Consider the following 24,302-nt stretch of genomic DNA (forward strand, 5'->3'; position numbering starts at 1 on the left):
ACGCGTGTTTGTTGTGTTCAGGGTCTTGCTATTGCATTCATAATCACAGATTTTGTCTTGTTGCTGCGGAACTGTTAAAGGGCCAGTACACCTAAAACATATTTTATCCACACTCTTGTCATTTAAAACATCTTTATGACTTTGTTCAGTGGAAGAGGAAAGAAGATATTTTGAGAAATGCCGTTGTGGCTTTGTATTCATACAATTGTTTGGTTACCAACATTCCTCAAAATATCTTATTTCGTGCTTTGCAGAAAAAATTAGTCGTACAGGTTTGGAATGACAGAAGAATTCCAGAAGTGTTTTGTGTTGAACTGCCCTTTTAAGTGGACTAAAAAGTAAACAGAGAAATAAAAAGCATTTATACTGACCTTGGCCATGAAAGGGCGGCATATCTCATTTGTTCTTATTATGGTAAATTATTCATTTAATTAAACATTCATTTCAAATCATGTAAAATTATGAAGGTGTTCGAGAGTCTGTGATGTTAGCGATATTTTTTCATTAATTCCACATTCTGTCATCTCTTCAGAAACAAAACGGGTCATTTTTCCGAGTGCCGTCGCATTTCATTATTTTTGCTATGGTTACATCATGCGTATCCTGTAATGGCCAAAAAACAAATAGTTAATTATGAAAACAAAGTGCACTTTGAAGTCACATTTGAAGTAAAACTGCATTGGCATTTTTTTTTGACAATCCAAGTTCACTTTAAAAGGGTTCATTTGGAGCGTTCACATTTCCGTCGAAATTCTCGCGAACTGCTACCGGACCCCTGAAGCCACCAAGTGTGACAACACGTTTAAAGTCACCGGCCCTGATTTGACCATGTTTTTTGCTCCCTAGTTAATCTAATCCTGTAACCGAGCTTGTAAAATAAACCCTGGGGTTAACAAGCAAGCACTGTTACATATATTTTTTGGGGTCAAAATTTCCACACGCAGCCTCTTTACCGGTTTATCGTCTCGTTGGGGACCTCCTCCATGGCCCGAAGAGTTTGCGGTATCTGCGTCCCTCTCGCTGCGGTCGGGCACACCGCGGTCCCTGCCAGCAGTCTGTGTCGTATTTCTCCGCTGTCATATGTATGTATGTATAAGGCAGGCAGGGCCCTTATCGGAGACTCCTAGGAGACAGCTTGTCTGCCCCGGGGCGGTTATTTCACCCCTTGCTCTGTGCACAGTGTGGAGGAGGGGGAAAGGGAGGGCCGTTCTGTTCGTTGGCATATGTTAAAAGCAGCCATGCCACACTACGCCACCCAGCCATGCATATGGAGCAGTCTGAGGTATATCAAAGTCACCGTGCTTAAAAAGTGACCCGGGGTTATTGCTGGGAAAAATGAAATTACAGGAGGTGGCAGCTGAAGTTTTGGGAGACGGGTGCCCGGCCACCCCGTGTCGTAAGTGCAGACTTTAAATCTGGAGTTCGCTCCAAATTGAACGTCGGTTTAGAAATTGGGAATTTAAAGTGGACTTTTTAGGGCTTGATATATATTTAATCGCTGTGTTACAGTTACACGTTTGATATGCTGTAAATTGAGATTTTTTAAACGGGTGAGCCAGGATTGAAGTGTTGCGTCAGCTGGGTTAGATTTCGCTTTTCCTTTACGTTTCTGGTTTGCCCTATAAAGGTTTAAAAAGTGGTTAAAGTTATACGAAGGTCAACGCACACATTTTTTACATCACCTAAAACAGTTGAATGGAGATTAATTAGATGTTGACTAGTGATGTCAAAGCGGTTAATCGTGATTAATCGATTTAAAAATAAATCTTTATATAACATTTAAATGATGTATAAATATAAATATGTTTTTCTCCAATTTCTTAAATATATACATGTATGTTTGTGTATTTATATATACATCTAAATATACAAGGCACATACAAATATTATATAAACAGAAACATTTATTTTGGAATTGATTATTTGCAATTAATCGCTTGGACAACACAGATATTTACATTTTCTAAAATTTATCAAAACTTGCCTCCATGATAAAAGGGTGCACTCTTAAAAATAAAGGTGCTCACGCTTTCAAAACTTGTCTTTTTTATCTTTTCATATAGCCTAAAAACCCCTTTGCACTACAAAGAACCATTTTAGAAACAGAAATCTTTTTTGAGTGGTTCTTCGTTGAACCTCAGAGCCAAACGTGCTTCTTCTTTGGCATCGCGTAGCATCTTTATTTTCCAGATTGTGTTCTTTAGCACAATGTTGAATGTTTGACAAAGTCTTTAAGATACTCTGATCCATGACTCGGAAGTTTAAAAGATATGGACTTTAATTCTTCAAAAGCAATAACAGGTGGAACGATTTCGGGCATCGCAGGTGTCTGTTGCAAAACCGGTGCCGTGCGAGTCACGCGGCAAAGTTTGTTCGAATGATAACTGTTACGCTCACATTTCTATCCGTGTTTGCAAATTCATCTCGTGAGAGTTTGATTAAACAGAACGTGTGTTAATTTCAAAAGACTTAATATTCCTCCAACCCCTTCGACAAAGTATTTATCAACTTCTGTGGGGAGAATGAAAAATAATCAAGGATCCAAATAGGCAGTAATTTATTCCAGGTCTCTGTGCTTATATTAGCATGCGAACACACTCCAGCTGTAATTCATAAAGTGACTTAAAATTGACATACCTCTTTAAGTGTTTTTTGTCTTGTTGCCGGCGGCAGTTTGACAATTGAAATGAATATTTGATGAAAAAAATTAATAGCGCCTCGTTTTTTCTTTTGCAGACAGTTTCAAATATTTAATCACACAAATGATATGAATTAATATGCAGGCAAGGTTTAATTCATATTAATATTTTCCTGCGCACGAGATGTACGAGCAACATGTTTTGCAATGAATATTGTTGAATTACTGGCGACGTGAAATTCACGCCTCATAACCGCCTCGCTCGCGGATGATAGGAATTGGTCTGCGTTTGTTTTCCGCGTCCGCCGTTTCGTGTGTCTTTATACTGTCTTTTAATTTCAGAGTTCACCAGGAGATGAATTGGAATATTGTAACTCTATTTTTATAAAGGTTTTTCCAATCAGCTGCAGACATGTATGAAGTTATAACCCCCTGCTCGCGCTGTAACTCTCCTCTTGTGCGACTTAATTTGTTTTTATCGTGTCCTTTGGCTATATATATCGTGCATGAGAAAGTCTGGAATGTAAAGCAGATTTTATTATTTTTTCATTTGTATTCTGCATTCCACACTTGGCAATCGGATCAAAGATTACCCGACTCGCTAGCAAACTAAAGCAACAAGGATCACTTTAGGCTGTAATTATTGGAATCGGAGAGGTTTTCTGAGAAAGACACAATGCAAACGGAGAGCGCGCGCCGTGATTTCTGCCTCGGTCTGGGCGCGCGGCACAACTGTAAATGTTTAGGGATTTCTCCCTGTCAAAACCACATCTGATCTGACGTGCTGTAATATTTTCATCTGGTGTTTTTAAAATGCAGTTCTTTTAGTAGATTTTGGGCATGTGTTGTTCATGTAGAAAAGCGTGTTGGTTTACAGGGTTGTCTGTGTGTTCTGGGTCGTCGCTAGGGTGTTTTGGGTGGTTGCTAAGGAGTAGTTAAATGATAAAGAGCCCATCATGAAGTTAATGTGAGGTTCTGGTGGCGATATATTGTTTAGGGTTGAGGCTTTGTTAAAATCCCACAATGTTAGTTATGATAGCAATATTAATAGTTGCAACCACTTATCTGCAGTCTCATTCATTGCATCATTTGATACATTTATATGTATATTTATACAGGTACATTTAGCCTCAACCTTGTTATTAAAATACTCTCAGTGAAAATGTAATGGGACTGAATGTCTGACTGTGTCTGGAGCTTGATTTTGATCTGCAGACATCAGCTGAGGAACATGCTGGAAAAATGGACATTAATAATTGCATGCCTCTTTATTCTCTCTCTCTCTCTCTCTCTCTCTCTCTCTCTCTCTCTCTCTCTCTCTCTCTCTCTCTCTCTCTCTCTCTCTCTCTCAGAAGCGACCACTTAGCCTTCAGTCACTGAGGAATAATTGTCAATGAATATTTAACAAGCCTTCAGTAGGATGGATATGCATCTGAGTGGCATCAACGCTCTCCCTCTATTATTAATATTGGAAATGCTATAGACACACTGTAGTCAGTGGAGCAGAGTGCATACTGGATTAGTGACACAAGATTATACTGATGTGAATAAACTAAGTCCACCATCAGCCCGGTACACGCTTGCATCCTGAAGGAAAGTTTATTTCCGTAATGTAAAAAAATGCTTGGATCATGCTTTCCTCCAAAATCAAAATAACGGCTGGATTTTGATGTTTTTGATATGGTTATTTATTATTGTTATTTGCATTTATAATGTAATGATAAACAAGGTTGTTATTTCTCAAAATTCTTATGCTGTAAATAAAAATGTCATTGCAGTATTGCATGGTGCCCCAAAATATGAAGTATTATTCTCCATGTAAAGTGGCTGGTATGGTCCCTTTGGTTTTACAACATTTATACTGATGTGAAAAAACAATTGTAATGCAATTAAATACACTTTATTACAGTAATGGGAATCCAATGAGGGGAAGAATCTTGCTTAATGCTTACATTTTTCAATTGCTTTAAAATCTTAGAAGTTTTCAAAACAATATTGAATTTTTCAATGCAAAGCGCAATCTTTGATTTTGGAGTGAAATGAGATCTTGCTTTGCTTTTAGTGACATTCACCAACAGAGCTTTGCCAAAGCTCATTCTTATTTTTACGTTGGGTTGAATCTTGGAGACGTCAGTATCGGTTGCTTTACATGTTCCTGCCGTTTTCACAGGCACAAGCGCAACCCTGTTTCCTTCCTGTTCAACCTTTTCTCTTTGTCTCAATCAGTAATGCTTACGGCCAATCTGGTAAACATAAACCTGTCGGCCACGCGATGAAATATGGCATGGCGGAATTACCTTATCACGACAGCACATTTAAGCATGCCTCTCAGGTGAGACGCATCCCATCATCCCCTCGCGCTCCTCGATGACTGTCAGAGGAGCTGCGTGTTCCTCTCTCGCTCTTGAAGTGATATAAAATTCTAATGTCTGCCCTCTGGATCTCTTTCTCCTGAAATCTGGCCAAAGCATTGACGGTGTGCGAGCGGGGTGACATGCATGAGAAAGAAAACAGCAAGACGAGGCGAAGACAGGAAGACTCGCTCATGAAATATATTCCAACGCTGAGAGAAAAGGAAGACATAAAATGCATGTGCGCTGCTTTGGTATTTGTATGTATATTTATGGATGTGGAGTAATGTTACAAGCTCGCTCTTCTGGGCATTTGAATGGATTGATGAGACGTAATGATTTCCCCTCAGCTTTTACGACAGGCTGTGACAGATGCTCAGACTTGTAAAATGTTATATTATCCAGAAAAAGGCTTATTCCTAGGACAAGAATGTGTTTGCTTTTAAAATGATGGTTCTCCAGTGGTTCATATGGAAAGTCAGAAATGAACCATTTGCCATCAGAATATTCCACATATTTAAGTGTGAAGGGAAAATGCTTTCTTTTAGCATTTGGGATATTTCACATTTAATTGTAGGCTTTTTTTATGTGTCTTATGTTGTGTCCATTTAATAGATGTAGTTAAAGTATAGAGAGTTTTGAAAGCAAGCTCTTATGTGCTGGTTGGATCATTGCAAAAAATGTAATAATAATTTCTTAGGTTGCGTTCACATTTTGACTTCTTTTTTGGCAAGCAAAGTTAACAAAGGTGTTTTTTTTACAGTACAGAAAACTTGTTTCAAATAGTAGCCGGCAATGTTCAAAGATTTGTGCATTTTTTTGCAATATCCAATCACATATTTTAAAAGTACTCTCAACCAATCACATTCCTCGCATGTTGTTATGGAAAAGACTGGTCTTTGCTTGACATAAGGCATTTTTTCAGAAATGTCTAACCTTTTTCAAAATCAAAAGAAGCTAGCGTTTATAAAAGCGCTCAAGACTTTTTTGAAAACACAGTTTACTCATAAGATTATAATGTAAACATACGCTATCAGCTTTAAAATGTGTGAACACGGCCTTAGTTGTTTTTGTTTTGATTTGCCACACAAATGTAGTTCAAAAGTAACATTTCCTGAGATATTAAAAACATCTAAAAAAATCTAAACCTGAATGAAGTTTTTCTTATTAAGTATTATTTATAAAGTATTTATTAAGTATTAATAAACTGCCAGAAATCCTTTAAGCTTATTTTAATATATTCTTCCAAACAAAAGTTAGTATCTTCTGTCACTTTTTTTGTCAAGTAAATCTATCTTGATTTAAGGATGATATTTTATTTGGTTGAGCTTCAAAGTTTTCGCATTCCATTTGACTTTCTAGATGAAACCTTTTTTGCTTAAAAAAATCCCAAAAGCTACACAGTGTAAGAAAAAAAACATCACATAAGATAAATAATTTGTCTGAAATTGTGAATAACTACATCTTTAGAAAAATGTTACATCAAACCTTATTATTAGGAGGCGACGATTTGTACTGGAAAAGACAAACATTTTAGGAAAGAAATTTTTTGCATCTGTGTATTAATGTGAAGTTGGTTTGAGCGCTGAAGTTTGGGCAGCAGATGTGTTTAAAATCATCTTTTTGAACAGGTGAAGAGTGTCACAGTCTGACTGAAACAAACTGCTTCCTTACACAGACAGCAGAACTCGTGGCCTTGGTTGGAGTCGCATCAGACAGGGAATGGCAGTATGATTGAAATGCATTTTATGTTTGTTATTAATAGTGTCAGTCAGCCAACACAAACCAAAACTGTATTTTCTATCGCTTGAAGTCAAAACAAACAGTTGGACATGAGACTTGTGATGTTTTAACATTGTTAATTCTTATTATATTTTTGATACGAGTTGTTCAGAGTGTGCTTTGTGTTAACCTGTCGTCAAACAGTGGCTCATCAACAGAAGTCACATTTACATCCGCTGTGGTTACCATAGCAACAGTAGACTGCTTGAGCATTGTCCAATAATCAAAAAACAATATCATTACTGTCATCATTTTTTGACTTATTTTGAGATTTATATTTTGCAAATATGTCGTTGATATTTGAAGATCTCTGCTTGGGCCATCTGAAGACTTCTATAGAGATTCTCAAAATTGAGCGATAAAGATCCAGAGTAATAATGACAAATCATCCAGCAGTTACAGACCAAATGTTGAATACATCACATTTTATTTGTTTATATAAAACTGTCTTCTAAATGCAGATAATAACCGTGACGGTTTTACTCACGGACGGCCGGTTATCATTTCCACGTCGTATTCCATTCCATTGTTTCCTATTTTTTTTCTCCCAACCCGATGAAATCCATTACTGCATTGTGGCAGTTACAAATGCCGTTCTTTCTGTGAACACAGAGAGTCTTGTCTGCTGGATTACTGGTGATTTATGCCCCAGCTGTGATATTGTAACTCTGTGCGATAGTGTCCTTGAACATAAATGTAAGTAAATGCCAGGAAGGGCTTCACGAGGGATTGTGTATCGGAGTTTCTCAGAACTCCTCCATACCTTCATGTTTAGGTGTGCTGTGATATGCAGGCTGTCCCCCGGGAATTCTGTCCCTGATGTAATGTGTGTCAGCATTCTGTGATCTGCCAGAGCCCAGTTTCCCAGTTTTCTCTGTGTGTAGTCCGGTACACGGCCGATAAGGTTTGATAAGGCAATGGATCGCCAGGGTGCTGGGAGTTTTTAATATAAGTATGTTTTTTCTTTTTAATCCTTTCAAAAAAGAAACTTTTGCCCATGCTAAAGTCAATGCAACGGTGTTCGGAGGGGATTTGGTGTTTTATATGCGGTTGTTAATATGTTCTGTATGGGTTTTAGTATTTTGCCAAGGGGTTGTCAGGATGTTCTGTGTGGAACATCAGTGTGGATTTAGTGCGCTGCCAAGTAGTGGCCGGAGTGTTCTGTATGGGTTTAAATGTGTTGCTTTGGGGATGCTATGTTGTTCTCTGTGGATTCAGTGTGTTGCCAAAGGGTTTTGTATGGGTTTTAGTGTGTTTCTATGGACTTGCTCAGGTGTTCTGTGTGGATGTAGTGTAGTATGTTGCTATGTGGTTGCCAAAGTGTTCCGTATGGGTTTTAGCCCATTGCTATAGTTTCTAGAGTGTTTTGTGTAGATTTAATGCATTGTAGTGCAAATGCTAAAGTGTCGTGCATGAGTTTTTGTGTGTTACTAGGGTGTTGCTAGGGTATTCTGTGTGGATTAAGTGCTTTGCTATTTGGTTGCCAAAATGTTTTAGAGCATTGCTTTAAGGTAACTAAAGTGTTCTGTGTAGATTTAATGCATTTCTGTGCGGTTGCCAAAGTGTTCTGCTTGGGTTTAAGTGCGTTGCTATGAGGTTTCTTAAGTGTTGGGTGTAGATTTCATTATGTTTGTTTTGGATGGGTTTTAGTTTGTTGATGTGGTGTTTTGGGAGGATTCTAGGAGGTTGCTTACTGTCTTAAGTGAGGCCACACATACTGTACGTTTCTATGATAGTCTGTTCTCTTCATATGGACTGAGTCGATCCATCTTTGTCATTCTGTGGATTGTGTTTGGATTTGGATGTTCTTTTGCCCACCAGATGACATTTATTAGTAATATTTGCTTTTGAAAGCACTTTTATCCGTGACTTTGACAAAAAAAAAGGTTTCACTTTAATCCAGGTGCTGACCCTGAGCGTCATGTCGTGTACTAGTTTTGCTGATAACCAGATATTGAATGTGACAACATGCCCCTGTGATGCAGAGAGAGCTCTTGCAGTGTGAATCAGGTTCTGAGAGACCGTGAGCGGATTTCTTAGCTTTGAATCAGTGAGCACAAGTAAAAATAAAACTGTGTTTCATCACGCTGCTGACCTTGGATTGCTTTCCTACACGTAAACATACACTCACACAATCCTGCCTACATGCTACATATCATATCATATCATATCATATATGATACCATACTGTATAATATCAATCATATCATAAACCACACCGTAGCAATTAGCGTATCTCACAGCATTGTATCATATCAATAACATACATGTTGGTTGTGAATGTATCCACTTTCACATGTAAATAGCTGTGTACAAATTTGTAGTCTTCTGTGTAGAACACACTTCTCTTTCTAATGGCTTTGATCAGAATAGAACATTATGTAATGTATACAGAATTGTGCAGTCTACACTGTATATTGTCTAATATTTTTAAATATAAAGTTTAAGATAATCGTATCAATTACAGAAAACATGTAAATTAATTCTGGTTTATTTGTTACACTGGAAATAAAAGGTCATGTGCATTGCATTAAAGGATACAGCATCCTAAGTAGTGAGCTTTAAAGTAGACAAAAGTAGTCATCAAGTTGCGGCATAAAACATTGTGGCAAAGACTGCTCAGCACTTCATTTAAAATACTAGCTAGTGTGCCATTTCTAACCATTTCAATATATCCTTTCACTCTCTCTCCTCATCACTTCTGTACCTCTTTTATTTGCTGTACATTTTCTGTTTTCTTCTGTTGTCAGTTCCCCGCATCTGTTCAGGTGTAGAGAAGTCGCCTTGAATCTTAATGGCCACTTTATCAGCCAGACTTTCTTTACAACAATGGCAAACGCTTTCTATTTGTGACACCGTTGACTTAAAATTACACTTAATTGTATCGAATTACCCCAAATACCTTGATTGCTGCTCATTTTGCACAACGCGTTAACGTTTGGATGCTACCTGGGAAGTAAATAAGTGAGCACAACTGATCTAATTTTCTTGTTTTCTTACTTTTGGAGAAAACTTACCATTGATAGGCCGTCCGGAGAGTTACGGGCAGAAAACTACATCGATTCTTTCTTAAAAGATGAGAAAGTAAATTTCACCTTTAAATTAAACTCATCCTTATTTCATCTCAAATACGTGTTTGCCGAGAAAGAAAATTTGCCGACACAAGGATCGTTTCAGATGTTTTTGTTTTCAAGAAAGACGCTCTAACCTCTGAAAATCAAAGATCGTTTCAAATATTTCCATTTGCTCATTCTGATCCTATTACCCTTAAGTCCCGGCGTCCTTGTGCTCCATTAGCACACAGCTAAGGACTAGAGGTGTCAGGGCTATAAAGATTGCGTTTTTCATGAACCCCCTTCAACAAATCATATTTGATTTCATGCGTAATTAGTTTGTCCATCAGCGGCTCCGGATGAACTGAACTCATTTCGTCCAACCGCTGTTTGTACGTACGTTCCCTTTCCCGGGACGAACATCCCAACGCTGGCAGCCTTCGGTGGCCGCTAGACGCTCTGCCCTTCGTACTGAAATGGAAGATTTGATTATGTTTTGAAATGATATTGTAATTAAATATTAAGGTAAGCAAAAATGGATTTCAAAATAATTACATCAAACATCAAAAAAGCAGGCCCCCGTTTTTTCTGCACGGGCAGCAGAAAAAGTAAGACGCCTTATTTAAATCTCAGGGAGATTCAATCTAATTTAATTCTCTCCCCTCTCTAAATAAACAGTTCTCGAACCTTTTCTCATCTGGGGGGAGAAGAGATGATAGAGGTAATCAATATTTCTAGCATTTTAATTAAAACCGTTAGTGGAATAAATCCATTTAATTATCAGTTAATGAAATACAAGGTCATTTACCTGACAGCAACTTTGAAGGTGGCTTACTGGTTGGAACGAGAACGGCGGTGAGATGTCAGAGGCGTTTAGCGGCTGCCAGGGCTCAAGTTAACATTCTCCTCGCCGTGTTAACCCCTCCACGTCCGTTTGAGCTTTACACGCTCACGGGACTTTTACAACCCAGAAGTTTGGGGTCACGTTGGAGTTTGCTTTCGAAAAATAGGACCCTGAAACCGTTTAGGTTTTATATTAATTTATGACTGGTATTTTGGTGGAAACCGTGGATATCACGGTAAAGTTAAAAAGTTGCAGTGTCCATGCTCCGTTATTTTCAATATATAAAGTCTGACTTTGGAAAGCGCAGTAGAATGACACATGGGGTATAACATGAAAACTGTTCAAATCTACAACTTATCCACATTCTGGCAGGTGTATGATGTTGTCACGTAAACGTTGCGACAACCCAGGGATATACATACAGGTAGCTAAAGATGAACGTTCCGTTTTACACAAAATGCATCGATGAGTCAAAGTTCTTACATCACCCTATAATAAAAACATGCACCTGTGAAACAAACGCAGTCTGTCAAACACCTGCAGCTGATAGTGTTTATATTTCCATATCTGTATGTTAGTTTTCAAAGCATCAGGTGATGGAGCGTCCTTATGGACATCGAATGGAGCACAGTGTAACTCAAAACTACAAAAATACAAATGTGGACGTGCTAGTGTGGGTTTAGTTTAGTTTAATGTTTGATTTACATCTGACCTTGGTCCTTTGAGCATTGGTTTAGATGGAAAGTTTGGTGGGTGAAATTTTGCTTTGGGGCTGATATTGCATGTGCGTGGAGGCGGTGCTGGGTTTGTGGTTTTGTGTGATGGAGTTTATTTCAAACCCGGTTCTCTGAGGCCGGGGGAACAATAGTCTCTCAGCAGCCCTTCCTTCACCATCTGGAACAAATACAACAAATAATAAATAGAGATACAATGGGGCAGAGAAATAGAATTTAAGTTGGCCCGCAGCACTCACCTGAAATGTATATATAATGGTCTTGGGCATTTGTCATAGAGAATGGTTTCTGGAGTTTTGTCCTACTGTTAATGAAATAGTAAACTTGGCTCTGTACATTACGCTCTGGCTTTATGCATCGATCTCTGCAATTGCATTCTTTGTCTTATTACTAAAATCAATTTCCTTTGGTGATTGCCAAGAAGAGCATTTAAAAGCACTTACTTCAAGCCATGTTTTTCAACTCCCTTTCCCACCTCTCTGCCTTTTAATGTTCGGTGACGGTCTTACAAACAAAGAAATGCGCTGTGTGTATGCTGTTCTCGTAAAACGCTGGATGAATATTATGGCTACTCATACTAAGGTCGTGAGTGACATTCTCAGTCCTGTTTTCATCAAAGTGTCTAATTTTGCTGGCCACACATTTTGGTAACACTTTACAATAAGGTTGTATTTGTTAACATTGATTATTGCATTACCTAAAATGAGAACAAAACTACTACTGCATTTATTAACCTTAGATTATATCAATTTCAGCATTTACTAACGGTTTACATTGGTTAACAATAAACTAATGTGAAGAATTATATTGACATTAAGAACTATTAACAAAGATTAGTAAATGCTGAAAAACTGTAATATTTATTATTTGTTTATGTTATCTGATGCATTTACTTTATTTACAACAAAGTTTTTGTAAAATGTTACCGTTTTTTTAAACAAATGTGGTAAAACATAATTGGTTACAATAAATATTTAGTTTCTTTTTCTTTTCTCTATCCTTAAAGTTCAAGGCCGATTTTTCGACCAACATCCATATATTCATTATTGTCAAAAATATATTGATAAAAATCTATTTGTATACAGCAGCAGAATTGTTTTATTGTGGACATTTCAGTCCTAAGTTTGTTGAATTTCAACAAAATCAAACCTCAGGAGTGACATAAAGTCATCCAACAGCAATGTGAAAGTCTGACAGCGTCACAAGACACGAAAACTGTGATAAAAAATTCCCTAAATGTACAAATATTACGCTGGTATTGCTTAACAGTAAATATGAACTTGTTTTCTTTGCAGTATTTAATGTCTGAAAAACCACAGAGCAGTTTTTCTGTTATTTTGACCTGGTTCTCCAGTCTTTTTTTTGTGCAAATAAATGCAAATAGAAACTATTTCCATTTGATATTTGGGATAAATATTGTCAGTAGTTCACAAAATGAAACAAAATGATAATTTTACCTAAATACATGTCAGGAAAACTGATTTTGAAATGGATTTCTTTGTGGCTGTATACAGTATACAGTATATATTGTATATATTTATCTGTCTCTGATTCCCTTTTCAACAATCCATACATGTATATACTATTGGTTTTTGTATGGATAAAATATGTATTATTACCATATATATTGCCACACATTCAGTAAGTTCTTATCAAGGGATAGTTTGCATAAGAATCCTTAGATTCAGAATATTTAGAAGAATGCTGGTAACGAAACAACATTGAACCCTTGACATGCATGGTATGGACACAAAATTATGACATTTCTCAAAATATCTTTTTTTTGTAGCCCATTTGGCCAGTAAATCTGTTTTATTCTCTCTCTCTCTCTCTCTCTCTCTCTCTCTCTCATGCCTTCAGGCAGTATGGTGACTGATGTGTTTGTACTTTAATACAGTGATGGTGTGTTTGAGTTGCAGTGTACCGAGCGGTCAGTAGAGTCTGATCTCTCCTCTAGATCTCAGTCTGATCTGGTTCCAGTTCGTGGTTTAATTTCATCACAATTCACTCCGACAAACAACCTGCTTTCATCTCACACTCTTAAAAAAACAGCTCATTTCTGCTCCCCAAACCTCAAAGAATCCACGTCAAGGTAGCTGCTCTACATTTCCTCCAGATTTCAAATGAAGATCAGATTTTTTGTGTCACTTGATTATTTCCTAATTAGTTTGCATGTTAATTAAAATGGTGGCTAATGTTAATTACCTATATTAATGGATTCTCATGTAACACCTGCCTGAAGCGCTTGGCTCAGCTTTCAAAATATCTTCATCTCAGCCTTTTGACGGCGAATTGAAGTCGGTTTATTTTCAGGACCGAAGTCACTGAAGAAGTCAACCAAACGCGTTCTTTCTTCTTTTCTGCTTTCATTTCAAAGCAGCGTTTGTAGGGAGGCATATTTTGATTATATTTGTATATGTGAAAGTCTTTAATGAGTGATGTGTAATCTGCTAGATGGGTCATTTTATGAAACAGGTGCATGTTTCTTTTTTTTAAGTTGATTTTTTACATCCTTTTAGACAAATAATGCATTTCAGTTTCAGTAAATTACTTTGGGCATCTCAATGTTTTTAATGCATGTTGTCATATATACAGTATTAAGGATATTTTACTATTGAATTTGACATTAAAAGCCTCAAGGTTGTGAATCATGAAGATGCTTAACAAAAAGAAAAATGTTTTGAACAATACATTAAGTCGAATAAACTGTAAAAATGCTTAAATAAAATAACACGTTTATTATTGAATTCTTAAAATAATATATTTGAAAAGATACATAATGAAATAGTAGAACTCTAGGTAAGCTATTTTTATCATTATATGCAGATATGTAAATGAGGACCACAAACAAGGCACCGGTTTTGTATAATGACCCAGATGTTGTCACCTGTACGTGATGCCAGCATTATACATCTATTTTGGCGTAATCGACACACCTGCTGTGTTTGTTTGGCATGCATCGCATTACTAAGCAAACCAAAACCATATTAAAGTGAAGATGGTCTCTATTAGAATGAAAATGACGATCAGCCGATCGATACGACCCCCCGTCTGACTAATCCATAATGTGAACATTGTTTCAGAGCCCAGCGTGTCTTCCTGCCCGTGTCTGGAGGTGCTTACACTTCATGGAAGCAAGGATCAGCGATTAAATGTCACCTTTCAGCAACAACATTAAATAAGAAGCAGCAATTTAGCTCCTAGCAATTGCTAATTTCACGCCTTGATAAATGTTGCAGGAGCTTTCAAAGTGCCTGGGATATTTCTTAAGGGAAAGCCGGCATATGCGGATAAAGGTACGGGGACGAATGTGCACTTTCACGTCAAGGTCAAAGGCATGGCAGACGTTGTTTTGTTCTGAGTCGAATGTAAGTCATTGCTTTATCACCAATTAAACATTTAATTCGATCTCATCAGTTAGATTTAGAGTGAGGTCTTTTTTTAAGGAGATCTTTCATATGCGGTCAAAAGGAACTTTGGTGGGGGCTAGAAGATGTTCAACGTTTAATGAAGAAGCAGATAGAAAGCGAGAATCGGCAGGGGTTCTGTTATCCCTGAAGAAGAGTCGTCTATTAGCTTTCCCATTCAAATACAAATCAATAGCTTCACTGGCACGTGTGGACTTGAATGTTCAAGGAATCTGTTTGTTGCCATCTTGACTCAAGAAGGGAACTGGGAGTCCAGAGAGGAAATCGATGCTGATTATTCCATATTATTACACGGCTCGCTGGAATGCTTTATTCTGATTGGCCAGTCGCGCCATTTGAAGGTTGATTATTCCCAGATAACAACTGCTCAAAACTGATAACACGCAGTTACGAAGATGCTGCACATCATTTTGACAGGTACAGTTTAATTTTATATATCATATTATATTTACAAATTATTAAACCAATGTGCCTTTTCGTGAAATTTTAACTTCATTTCTTACCTTAAAACCGAAAGTAAACGGCTTTTCTTCATGGAAGGTCTGAATTCTTTAAAAATGAGCTTATATAATTTAACAAAATCATATTTCATGTCCAGTTTTTTTCTTCATGTGGCAAGTTTCCGTGTAATAACTATCCCGCTAACCAAGAAAGTTAACATGAACAATACAGCATTTATTAAAAGGGTTTTGGGGGACATGTTCACACTGTCGTGGCTTATTTCTGTTATAACAAACGGCTACCTCTACATTATCCCTTACTTAAAAAAGTTTTGGTGTTGAAATAATCTTGATAAGATTACAGGAAAGGTTCACCCCAAAATCCTTTTAATAAATTCTGTAATGTTCATGATACCTAACAAACTTCGTTAGCGGGATAGTTCACCCCAAAATAAAATGTTGTTCACCCTCATATGATTTAAAATCTGTAGAGCACAAAAGAAGATATTTGGAGAAAAGGTTTTGTGCACATCACTGAAAGTCAAAGGGGACCTGTGTTCTTTGGTCTCCAATCTTCCACAAAATATATTTTTTGTGTGTTAGTGTTCTGCATAAGAAAGAAAGTCATACAGGTTTGAAATGACATGAGGGTGAATAAATGATGAAAAATGTATGGGAGATACCTTCAAATAATGTATACAAATAGAACCTTATTGTAATTTACAAAAATGCATCATAGTTTATCATTTTGAGACATGTATTTTTATTTTTGCCAGCATATTGTTGCCATTTAGATGGACCTAATTTAGATAGCTTTATCATGATGAAGTATTCAAGTCCATTGGTGTCTACTGATTCATTGCTCGTTTAAAATTTGTTATTAAAAGGTGATTTTGACATTTCCCCCCTGTAAGAAGACATAATTCTTTTCTTTATATGCATAGATCTGAGGTTTAGGAATCTTAATTGTGGAACGTAACATTTCATATGATGCAAACCGCTTGTTTTGTGTTCTCCAGATAAAGCACGACTAATTTATCTCGGCCCTATTTCAATGTCAGCGTAGATAGCCGTAGAAATATGGCGTCCTGTTTTATATTGCATACATAATCAAATTTATTTGACCAAGCAGTCAAACAGCTGCAAATGAACACGCTCGTATCAGCAGCTGGTTAGCTGCAAAATACAGATAAGCGCGAGCGAACGAGAGGAACTTCTGTCTTACTACACTATAATAATCGCCATTATTTTGAGCTATAAAGTCGTGTGATTCACGTACGTAGACCTCACCACGCATTAAATCCAGCCTTTATGACTAGTGATTTGAAAGTAATAGTTTCCAAATGAGTTTCATGCCTTCAACGGCCCCTCGGAGGGCCGCTGTCCTCAAAAATAATCTCCGCTCGTAACTTTCCAAGGAGCAAAAACCCTTTGCCGGTTGGAACGGTTGGACGTTCTCTTTCTTGCTTGTGAAACTGGAGGCATCGAAATGAATTACACCCCCTTAAATGACAATTGGGAGATTTTCTTTTCCTTGGGCGCGTTAAAGGTGCGTCTTTCCCAGCCGCATGGAGAGTTTGTGAAGGTGAAGCTTTAGCGGCGCATTTGTAAATTCATGAGCTGCTTTGATAGAACCCGTGGCCGTTTACAACCGCCGCCTCGACCCCACGCGACTCCTGGTTGAATTTATTTTCCGTGCATTCCCGCTCGGCTCCGATACAGCCTCTGAACATCAGGACCGACCTGATGGGAGACGTTTGAAACAGGCCGGTGTATGTTGCGGTTGTTTTGAACACCGGTCGCAGGGGGGCCACGGCGGCGAGAGACTTCCCACGGTTTTCAATCTCGCCGCGACGCGCCTCGCATTCAGAGCGGGCGATAAAGACACGAGGGAAGCCGGTGGTTTGTCACATTGCTTGAATATAGAATTGAGGAGGTATCCGCAGGCCTCTGTCCAGCAATTCACTGAAGTTTTTTTCCAAACTGCCCACCGGGGTCACATTTTTCTCTTCTTTAGTATATATCGTCCCCCAGGTGCTTTTAACGTCGGGTTTGTGCTGCTACCACGAGAACCTCTCTCTCCTTTTCACTCGTTTTGTTTTATTGCAATGAAGCAACAAAATAATGTTTCCAAATTTGGTTTGGATAACATTTGGTCCCGGTGATTTTTGACCCTCATGTTGAATGTGAAACACAAGTGCTTCAGAGCTCAATCCACATTGTGTTTGTTTCTTTCCATTGCAGTAGATTTTAGCGTTCGGTCCTGTCAAGCTTACAAAGAAGAATTTGTTTCAAAATCATGCTTTGCCTGATGGGGCCTTGAATACTTTACTATCATTGATGTTTTTCCTCATTACTGTTTCTCTTTGGTACAACACTGTTTTAAAAATAGAAGAATTTTAGTGGTGTTTGCCAAGGCGAGCATCACTGTTGTATTTGCTCATACATATGGTTTGGGATTTCAACAAACCCTCACGTTTACGCATTAAACTTTGACGTATGCAACCTCAGTACCTGTGACCTCAGATGTCCAATTACTTTATAGAGTTACTGTATAATAGTTTTTCTCAGCTTTTTATTTATAAATTTTTCTTGCTTACATTTTATATATTTTTCATTTTAATTTATAATTTTTTGACTCTTTTTTTAATTACTTATTTTCGTCTTATTTTATTCTTAGTTAATAATGTGCCACAACTAAAGCTTATTTCATTCACAACATTTTCTTTTTTTTTTGTTTAGTTCTTCAAATCATATTTAGGCCAATGTTTTGTCCCATTTAAATAGACAGAAATGTTTTAAAGGAGTCATATGACACGGCTTAAACGATTATTCTTATTTGTTGTAGATGTAATGTGATGTGTGTATACAATTTAAATTAATTAAAAAGCTGTAACATACGCTGCATGTTTGTATCTCCTCTTTGCTCTGCCTCTCTGAAACGCGCAGATTTTTCATAATGCGAGGAGTGCTATGATCGGCAAGTTAACCAGTGCGTAGTGATTGGTCGAAAACTACAAGCGTGTGAGGGAAATGTAGCGCCTCTTATCATGTTTAAAACATCAGGTTCCTCTTCAATTGTACTGACAGGTAAACCACATTACTTGTTTATACATTTGGGCGGTCTTGGTCAAATCAGACCACCAACTGATGTAGATTTGTGGGGGTGTGGTTACATGAGGTGTTTCAGGCAGGTCCGGGTGAGCATTTTCTTTTAGATAGAATGAATCTTTTGTTCCGACACTTTTTGCAATTTTACGTGTCTGATACATGCATGAGCAACACACCAAAGACACAGAAAAACATGTGTTTATGCCATATGACCCCTTTAATACTTACAGCTAACTTATAAATTTTCACTTGCGGTCAATATACATCCTTTATGTGGTCCGTTTCCAAAAATCTTTGTTTTCAGCTTTACACATTTCAGTTCTTTTTTTGAGGTTTTATCTAATAGTTTACCCGTTCAAAACACAGTAAAAATATGGTCTCCAACCAATCCTTTAGGTTAAACAATGTTTGTGAATTGTTCATGATGCAGTATTTCTAATGTGACAGTAAGTGGTGTTCACGTCCACAAGACTAAAGTTTCAGTTTCTGATTGACACTTGAAACACATGATACGTTTCTGAAGACGTGAGACTGGAAATTTCCAAGTGCCGTTAATAGTGCAGACGTGTAAACTAAAGGGCCAAAAATGACTCGATTCAGCAGATTTTACCGACATCTGAGCGTTCTTCTCACTCTGGGGACGAGAGTAAGTTTTCATCAAATAACAGAATTTATATCGATTCCTGCCACATTAGCAGTTTAAAGCTCCTGACGGCTCGAGAGGTTTCTGAATGATTCTGTTTGAAATAAGAATGCAGAATATTCAGACGCAAATCCCTTCTGTCTGCATATCTGAATAAGCGTAGATTTAAATAGACCCTGCGTCCGTACAAGGGGTTATTTACCACGGCGCGTCTCCAGGAGGTTGCGTGTTCTCAGAGAGAGGTCACATGGGAAGCCACGATTGGATGTTAGCGCAGTGGGTGATGTGCTCTTCTCTGTTCACATGTAGAACGCTTTGTAAGAAAATTAATTAAAGCACGCTTTGCTTTTAAGATGCAGGCTTACATGTGTTTTTGTGGGGGTTGACATTGTCTGTTTTGAGATTATGAAAGCTTAGTTTTTATCTCTGAGTGATTGAATGGCATTGTGGGTAAACACTGAGTGCAGTGTGACACAAGGAGACGAATGCGCGTCAATAGCACGATTTCAAGGCCTGGATGTTTGATGTAGGCTATTGACGAATTTCATATTCACCCGCGGGAGCCGCGTCTTCCACCATATGCATTTATAGATTTCTCATACATTTCAACTCAGACTTTTAATACTGAAGGGTGATTCTAGTCGGTTTTGCAACGGGAGGGATGCAGATCAATGCCAACGATTCTTACCCACAGCCACCCGCGCAAACCACAAGAGAAGCAAATCACGGCAACGTCATCGGCGCAAAACCGAAGCTCCGCGTTGGGCCGCACTGTCCTTACGCTCAAGGTGGTATGCAGAAATTGCTTTTGTCGGAGGTGGGCATCGGTTATTATCATGTGTGTGTAAGCCGCTCCGCTGGGATGGAGTAATTAGGATCCTGACGTGGCATGGGCGCGCGAGCTGAGCGAATAAAAAATGAAGGCAAATGAAAGCAAATTCCTCTGAGGAGGGAGAGGAGAGCTCGCCGCACTCGCGCCGCTAATTTTCTAGAGCTCCTAGTTAGATTCATTTCATTTCTCCCAAATGAGCAAAGCGCCCGAGCCCGGCGTTTGATGGCCGCCCAATAAATGGAATGAAAAAGCGACACATCTTTCTGTTGATTCGCTTGTTTATTATCAAGGGTAGCTTTGATTGAGGAGCGGTTTACATTCATGGAATCGTCTGACCTTTCTAGAGGCATCTGCCGAGCAGGCGGCGGAGAACGCGCGACCGGCGCGCTTCATAAAGCGCTGAGAAATGAGCGAAAAATCAAACCCGTCTGTTGGATATTTTATTGGCTTTGCCTCTCCGCCGCCTCGTGTTTTGCACAATAACTGATCTCAGTCGAGCCAATGTAGCCAATTTTCTCAAGCACCGAGCAGAAATGCATATTTTTTTGCCATCTGATTTGAAAAAGCGATTCCTAATCACTTCTTGAAACAAACACAACACTCTCTGAAATGCAAAGACGCCAGTTTGAAGCGTCTCTTTATTGCGCTCGTATTGATTAAACCGCTTGACACTGTCCAATTCTGAAGTGGTTTAATGGTTTTGCGAGTTGTGATTTATTTTTAATAGTTTTTGAAGTTGGATCAATGATGTTGAGGTTATTGTTTTTGTAGATGGTGCTGCAGTTATATCTAATGTAATGTTTTGACTGGAATGTTTTCTTCATTTGTCAACAGGTAGAGGTCCAACAAAGTCATCGAGAGGCCCAGAAAGATGTTCTGGATCAGATGAAAGTTAAACTGAAGAGTCAACAGTACAGCCAAAACAGCAGAAGTATTGACTTCACCCGCATGTCCAAATCTAGCAGGTACGGTGAATGTCATTAATCCAACGCAAGTTTTGCGGCAAAATAAATTTAACTTTAAATGTAAAATCTGTTTATGTTCAATATTGTGTGAAAAAGTAACTTTTTTTCCATTTAGCATGATAATATGGAGGGTAAACACCTTACAATGAGTTTTTATTTGTTAACATTAGTTAATATTAAAAGTACTTTAACAGTTAACAATTGGTTAATGTTGAAGTGTTGAACGAACAAACAAAAACGGTTGTATTGGTATAAACCGAGATAAAAAAAAATTGCTATAAAAATATTACATACATACACTTACTAAAAAACTGTGAAAAATATACAAATTTCATTGTTTGTTCTTGTAAGTTAATGCATTAGCTAATGTTAATGTATAAAACTTTTATACATAGTAGTATTATGTATTTTATAACAACTAGTATTTAAAAAAAACATTTTTTATGTATTTTACATTAGTTGTAAATATATACATTACATTTCATTATAAGTATATTATTGTAATTCCATTATAGAAATTATTGTAATTATTATAGTGTAGTCCACAAAAACAGACTTTTATAAAAAATGTTTGTGGATAATGACCAACTACATGCGGGCAAGTTGATGCCATATTTGTTTGCGGTATGAATGAGTCTCAGACTGTACAGGGCAAGTACTGAAGTACATTTTTGTTTTTAGACTTGGACGTTTTGTTGTCACACATCTTGCTCATTTATCCTCCGGCCTATTTTAGGGACATGATATAACCTTTCTCTAATGCTCTTTAATGCAAGTCTTTCTGTAACCTCGTAAAGAACCCATTATTGTTTTTTCCCTTCACTAAAATGACTCGTCTCTTCCTCTCCGATAGCCATTTGTTCTCTCTCTCTCCTGATCCAGTAAGAGTCCCGAGTGAAACCGTAGAGTCCGAGCCGGACCGCTCGCCTTGGCTTTGAATCAAACATTGTTTTAATCCTTTTAAGCTTCTTGTTGGAATGATTTATTTTGCGGTAAAAAACCCATAATGATCCTTTGAATTTTAATGACGGGCCGCCTGCTCAAGGATTCATTGTTTTGACTCCTTGGCCCTTACCTTTGCACGGAAACATGTCTTAAGGGAAAAGCTGTCGAATCGGATGGCTTTCGGTGCCTCTCTACCTCATCAAGGGTTGACGGCCCACCGACGCCGCTCGCAGGTACCTGATAAAGACGGGACGCCTGCCATTCAGTTATCACAAACCCTCTGCAGGACAAGATGAGAAACATACCAGACAGCGATTCAAAGGAGATGTTAAATCTCCTGCATTAGGCGCCAGGGATTAGCACTATAAATTAAAGAGCTCTTCCTATAAAACTGTCACTTCATATGAGATGTGAGGGGTGTCAATATAGCTGGCCAACCTTTCCCGGTGAGGCTCGGGGGTGAAGTGTGCCGGCTCCGATGATGAATTGAAACACCTCCCCCTGTTAGGAAGACGGCGGCGGGGCTGTGCGGTGGCCGGGTTGACGTTAAATGGATTTGAAAAGAAAGCAAGATGGAGAGGGATTCATTTCTGTCTGGCAGGGGTGTCAGTCCAGTGTTGATCTGGTTGAGTTGGTATTAGGCGGCTGACATGGAATGCTTGTTGACAAACCGCTCTCTGTAGGTGGGAGCATCTCACGAGACCTGCCAACAACATGTCCATCCACACTGAAGTGTACTTTAGTTTTTACTGTAGTTAATTGTAATATAATGGAGGAAATTGTTGTAATCATGTAATGTATACTATGTATTATACATGCATACTATAGGATTCTGTGGTATTCACTATAGTTAATCAATCAACATTTAGGAAATACTGTAGTATACCATTTATTATATTTAGTATAGTACGCTTCAATAATACTTAAACTATAATAAATTGTATAAAATATGTTGTAGGATATTGCAGTAATTATTACATTTTGGTAATGAATACTATTCTGAGGTATTTACTATTGTTAATTGATAAATAGTATACCTATTTATCATATTTACATTCACATTTATGCATTTGGCAGACATTTATCCAAAGCCACTTACATTGCATTATCCTATACATTTATACTGAGGTATCTGGAATCCCCTGGGATCAAACCCATAACCTTGCGCTGTTAATGCAATGCTCTTACCACTGAGCTGCAGGCAAGTTTTCACACTATTTTTGCAAAAAAAAAATGATATGGTCACAAAATAGACATAATTCTTTATAATAAAATGTAATTTCAGTTTTTTTGTCTTTGTCTTGTATCTTGTATCACCTGTACATGAAATCACCCCTCAGGTAAAAGATTGACTCTACAAAGGAGTTTTAAAGGACAGGAGTGCTGTTGTGCTGACATCCAAAACAAGCCAGAGAAAATGATGCTGACAGACTGAAATCCCACGATGCACGTCTGCTAAATGGATCTCACATTTTTTCTCCCGCTTGTTTTCCGCTATTCGTCGTTAATGTTGTTTGGATGCCCCGAGAGCTTGTTTTACAAGCATTTAGATTTATGTTACTGAGGGGGGTAAAACAAGCATGAGAAACAATACAGTGTGCAAGAATACAGAAACATGCTTGTCTGTTAAACTGGCAAATAGCATATTGAGTTTTAATATCAATCGGAGAGCGCGGCCCCTAAGGGAGTTTTCACACTTATTCTGCGCACATCTGACTGTTTCTAATTTGCTACCTTCGCCGATTTGTCCTGATCAATGTCTTGCGTACAAACACAGATAAAATTCCCCGACGTGGTTTTGTTTAATCAGCGCCTGCTTGGAAATGCTAATTTGCTTGGAAATGCTAACCGCTCATACTAGCATTCGGTACCCCTTTCTTCTTTCCTCTGTGCCCGATCTGAATGAAAATAAAATGTTGACTTCTCTTCCGCATCTTTTTGATCGTTATTTGTGAACTTTCATTCAGAGCTTTTTTTTGTCATTCGCAAACGCAAGAGAGGAAACGGTGCTAGTTTGACACAACTGTCAGGGTGCGTTACTAAAAAACGTTTCTCAGGCTAATCTTTATAAACATACTGCCGTCCTTCTGAGGCGAAAACACAGAACTTTAATATGTTTGGAGCGTGTACCCTATGTGCATCTGTGCTTGTTTTAGCTTTAAACATGCTCGCGTTTAATAAGTCCTCATACCGTTTACGATATTTGATGGGATTGAGCCACAGAGCTGACGGCAGTTTTGAGGAATGAGGAGGTGAAGTCATGTTTAATTAAGATGTTCAGGCTCACGAGCTGTCACTCACATTGCGGGTTAAAGATCCCTCGTGCTCTCTGACTCTTTTCACACTTCACGTACCCACAATGCACTGGGCCTCGGTGCACCACCGCTAGCACACTAGTTTAATTACCTGAACTTGTCAAATATTCACGCTGTGAAATATGTCCATACGCAGCCTCTCTAGACCTCACCGAGACTGGATGAGATTCCTGCTAATCTCAGTTAAAGATATTCATATGTATGCTTTTTTTCAAATGTTC

At 38.1% G+C, this 24,302-nt stretch overlaps 1 protein-coding gene and 1 long non-coding RNA gene across 2 annotated transcripts in view; one reads left to right on the plus strand and one right to left on the minus strand.

Annotated features, from left to right (window-relative positions):
- The window catches only part of akap6 (A kinase (PRKA) anchor protein 6), a 106,485-nt gene that overhangs the window by 43,232 nt on the left and 38,951 nt on the right, over window positions 1-24,302 (plus strand). The window contains exon 8 of the mRNA XM_056768126.1: window positions 20,691-20,821. Coding sequence (XP_056624104.1) covers window positions 20,691-20,821 — 131 coding nt within the window. The remainder of the gene's footprint in view (window positions 1-20,690; window positions 20,822-24,302) is intronic.
- Window positions 11,395-24,270, minus strand: LOC130437027 (uncharacterized). Its single transcript, XR_008909128.1, has 4 exons — window positions 24,173-24,270; window positions 22,205-22,469; window positions 21,897-22,046; window positions 11,395-11,562 (listed from the first exon to the last, which is right to left on the minus strand). It is a non-coding gene; the product is annotated as an uncharacterized LOC130437027 (long non-coding RNA).

This window comes from Triplophysa dalaica, chromosome 15 (genome assembly GCF_015846415.1).
Source record: "Triplophysa dalaica isolate WHDGS20190420 chromosome 15, ASM1584641v1, whole genome shotgun sequence".
In the NCBI taxonomy this organism is placed as follows: domain Eukaryota; kingdom Metazoa; phylum Chordata; class Actinopteri; order Cypriniformes; family Nemacheilidae; genus Triplophysa; species Triplophysa dalaica.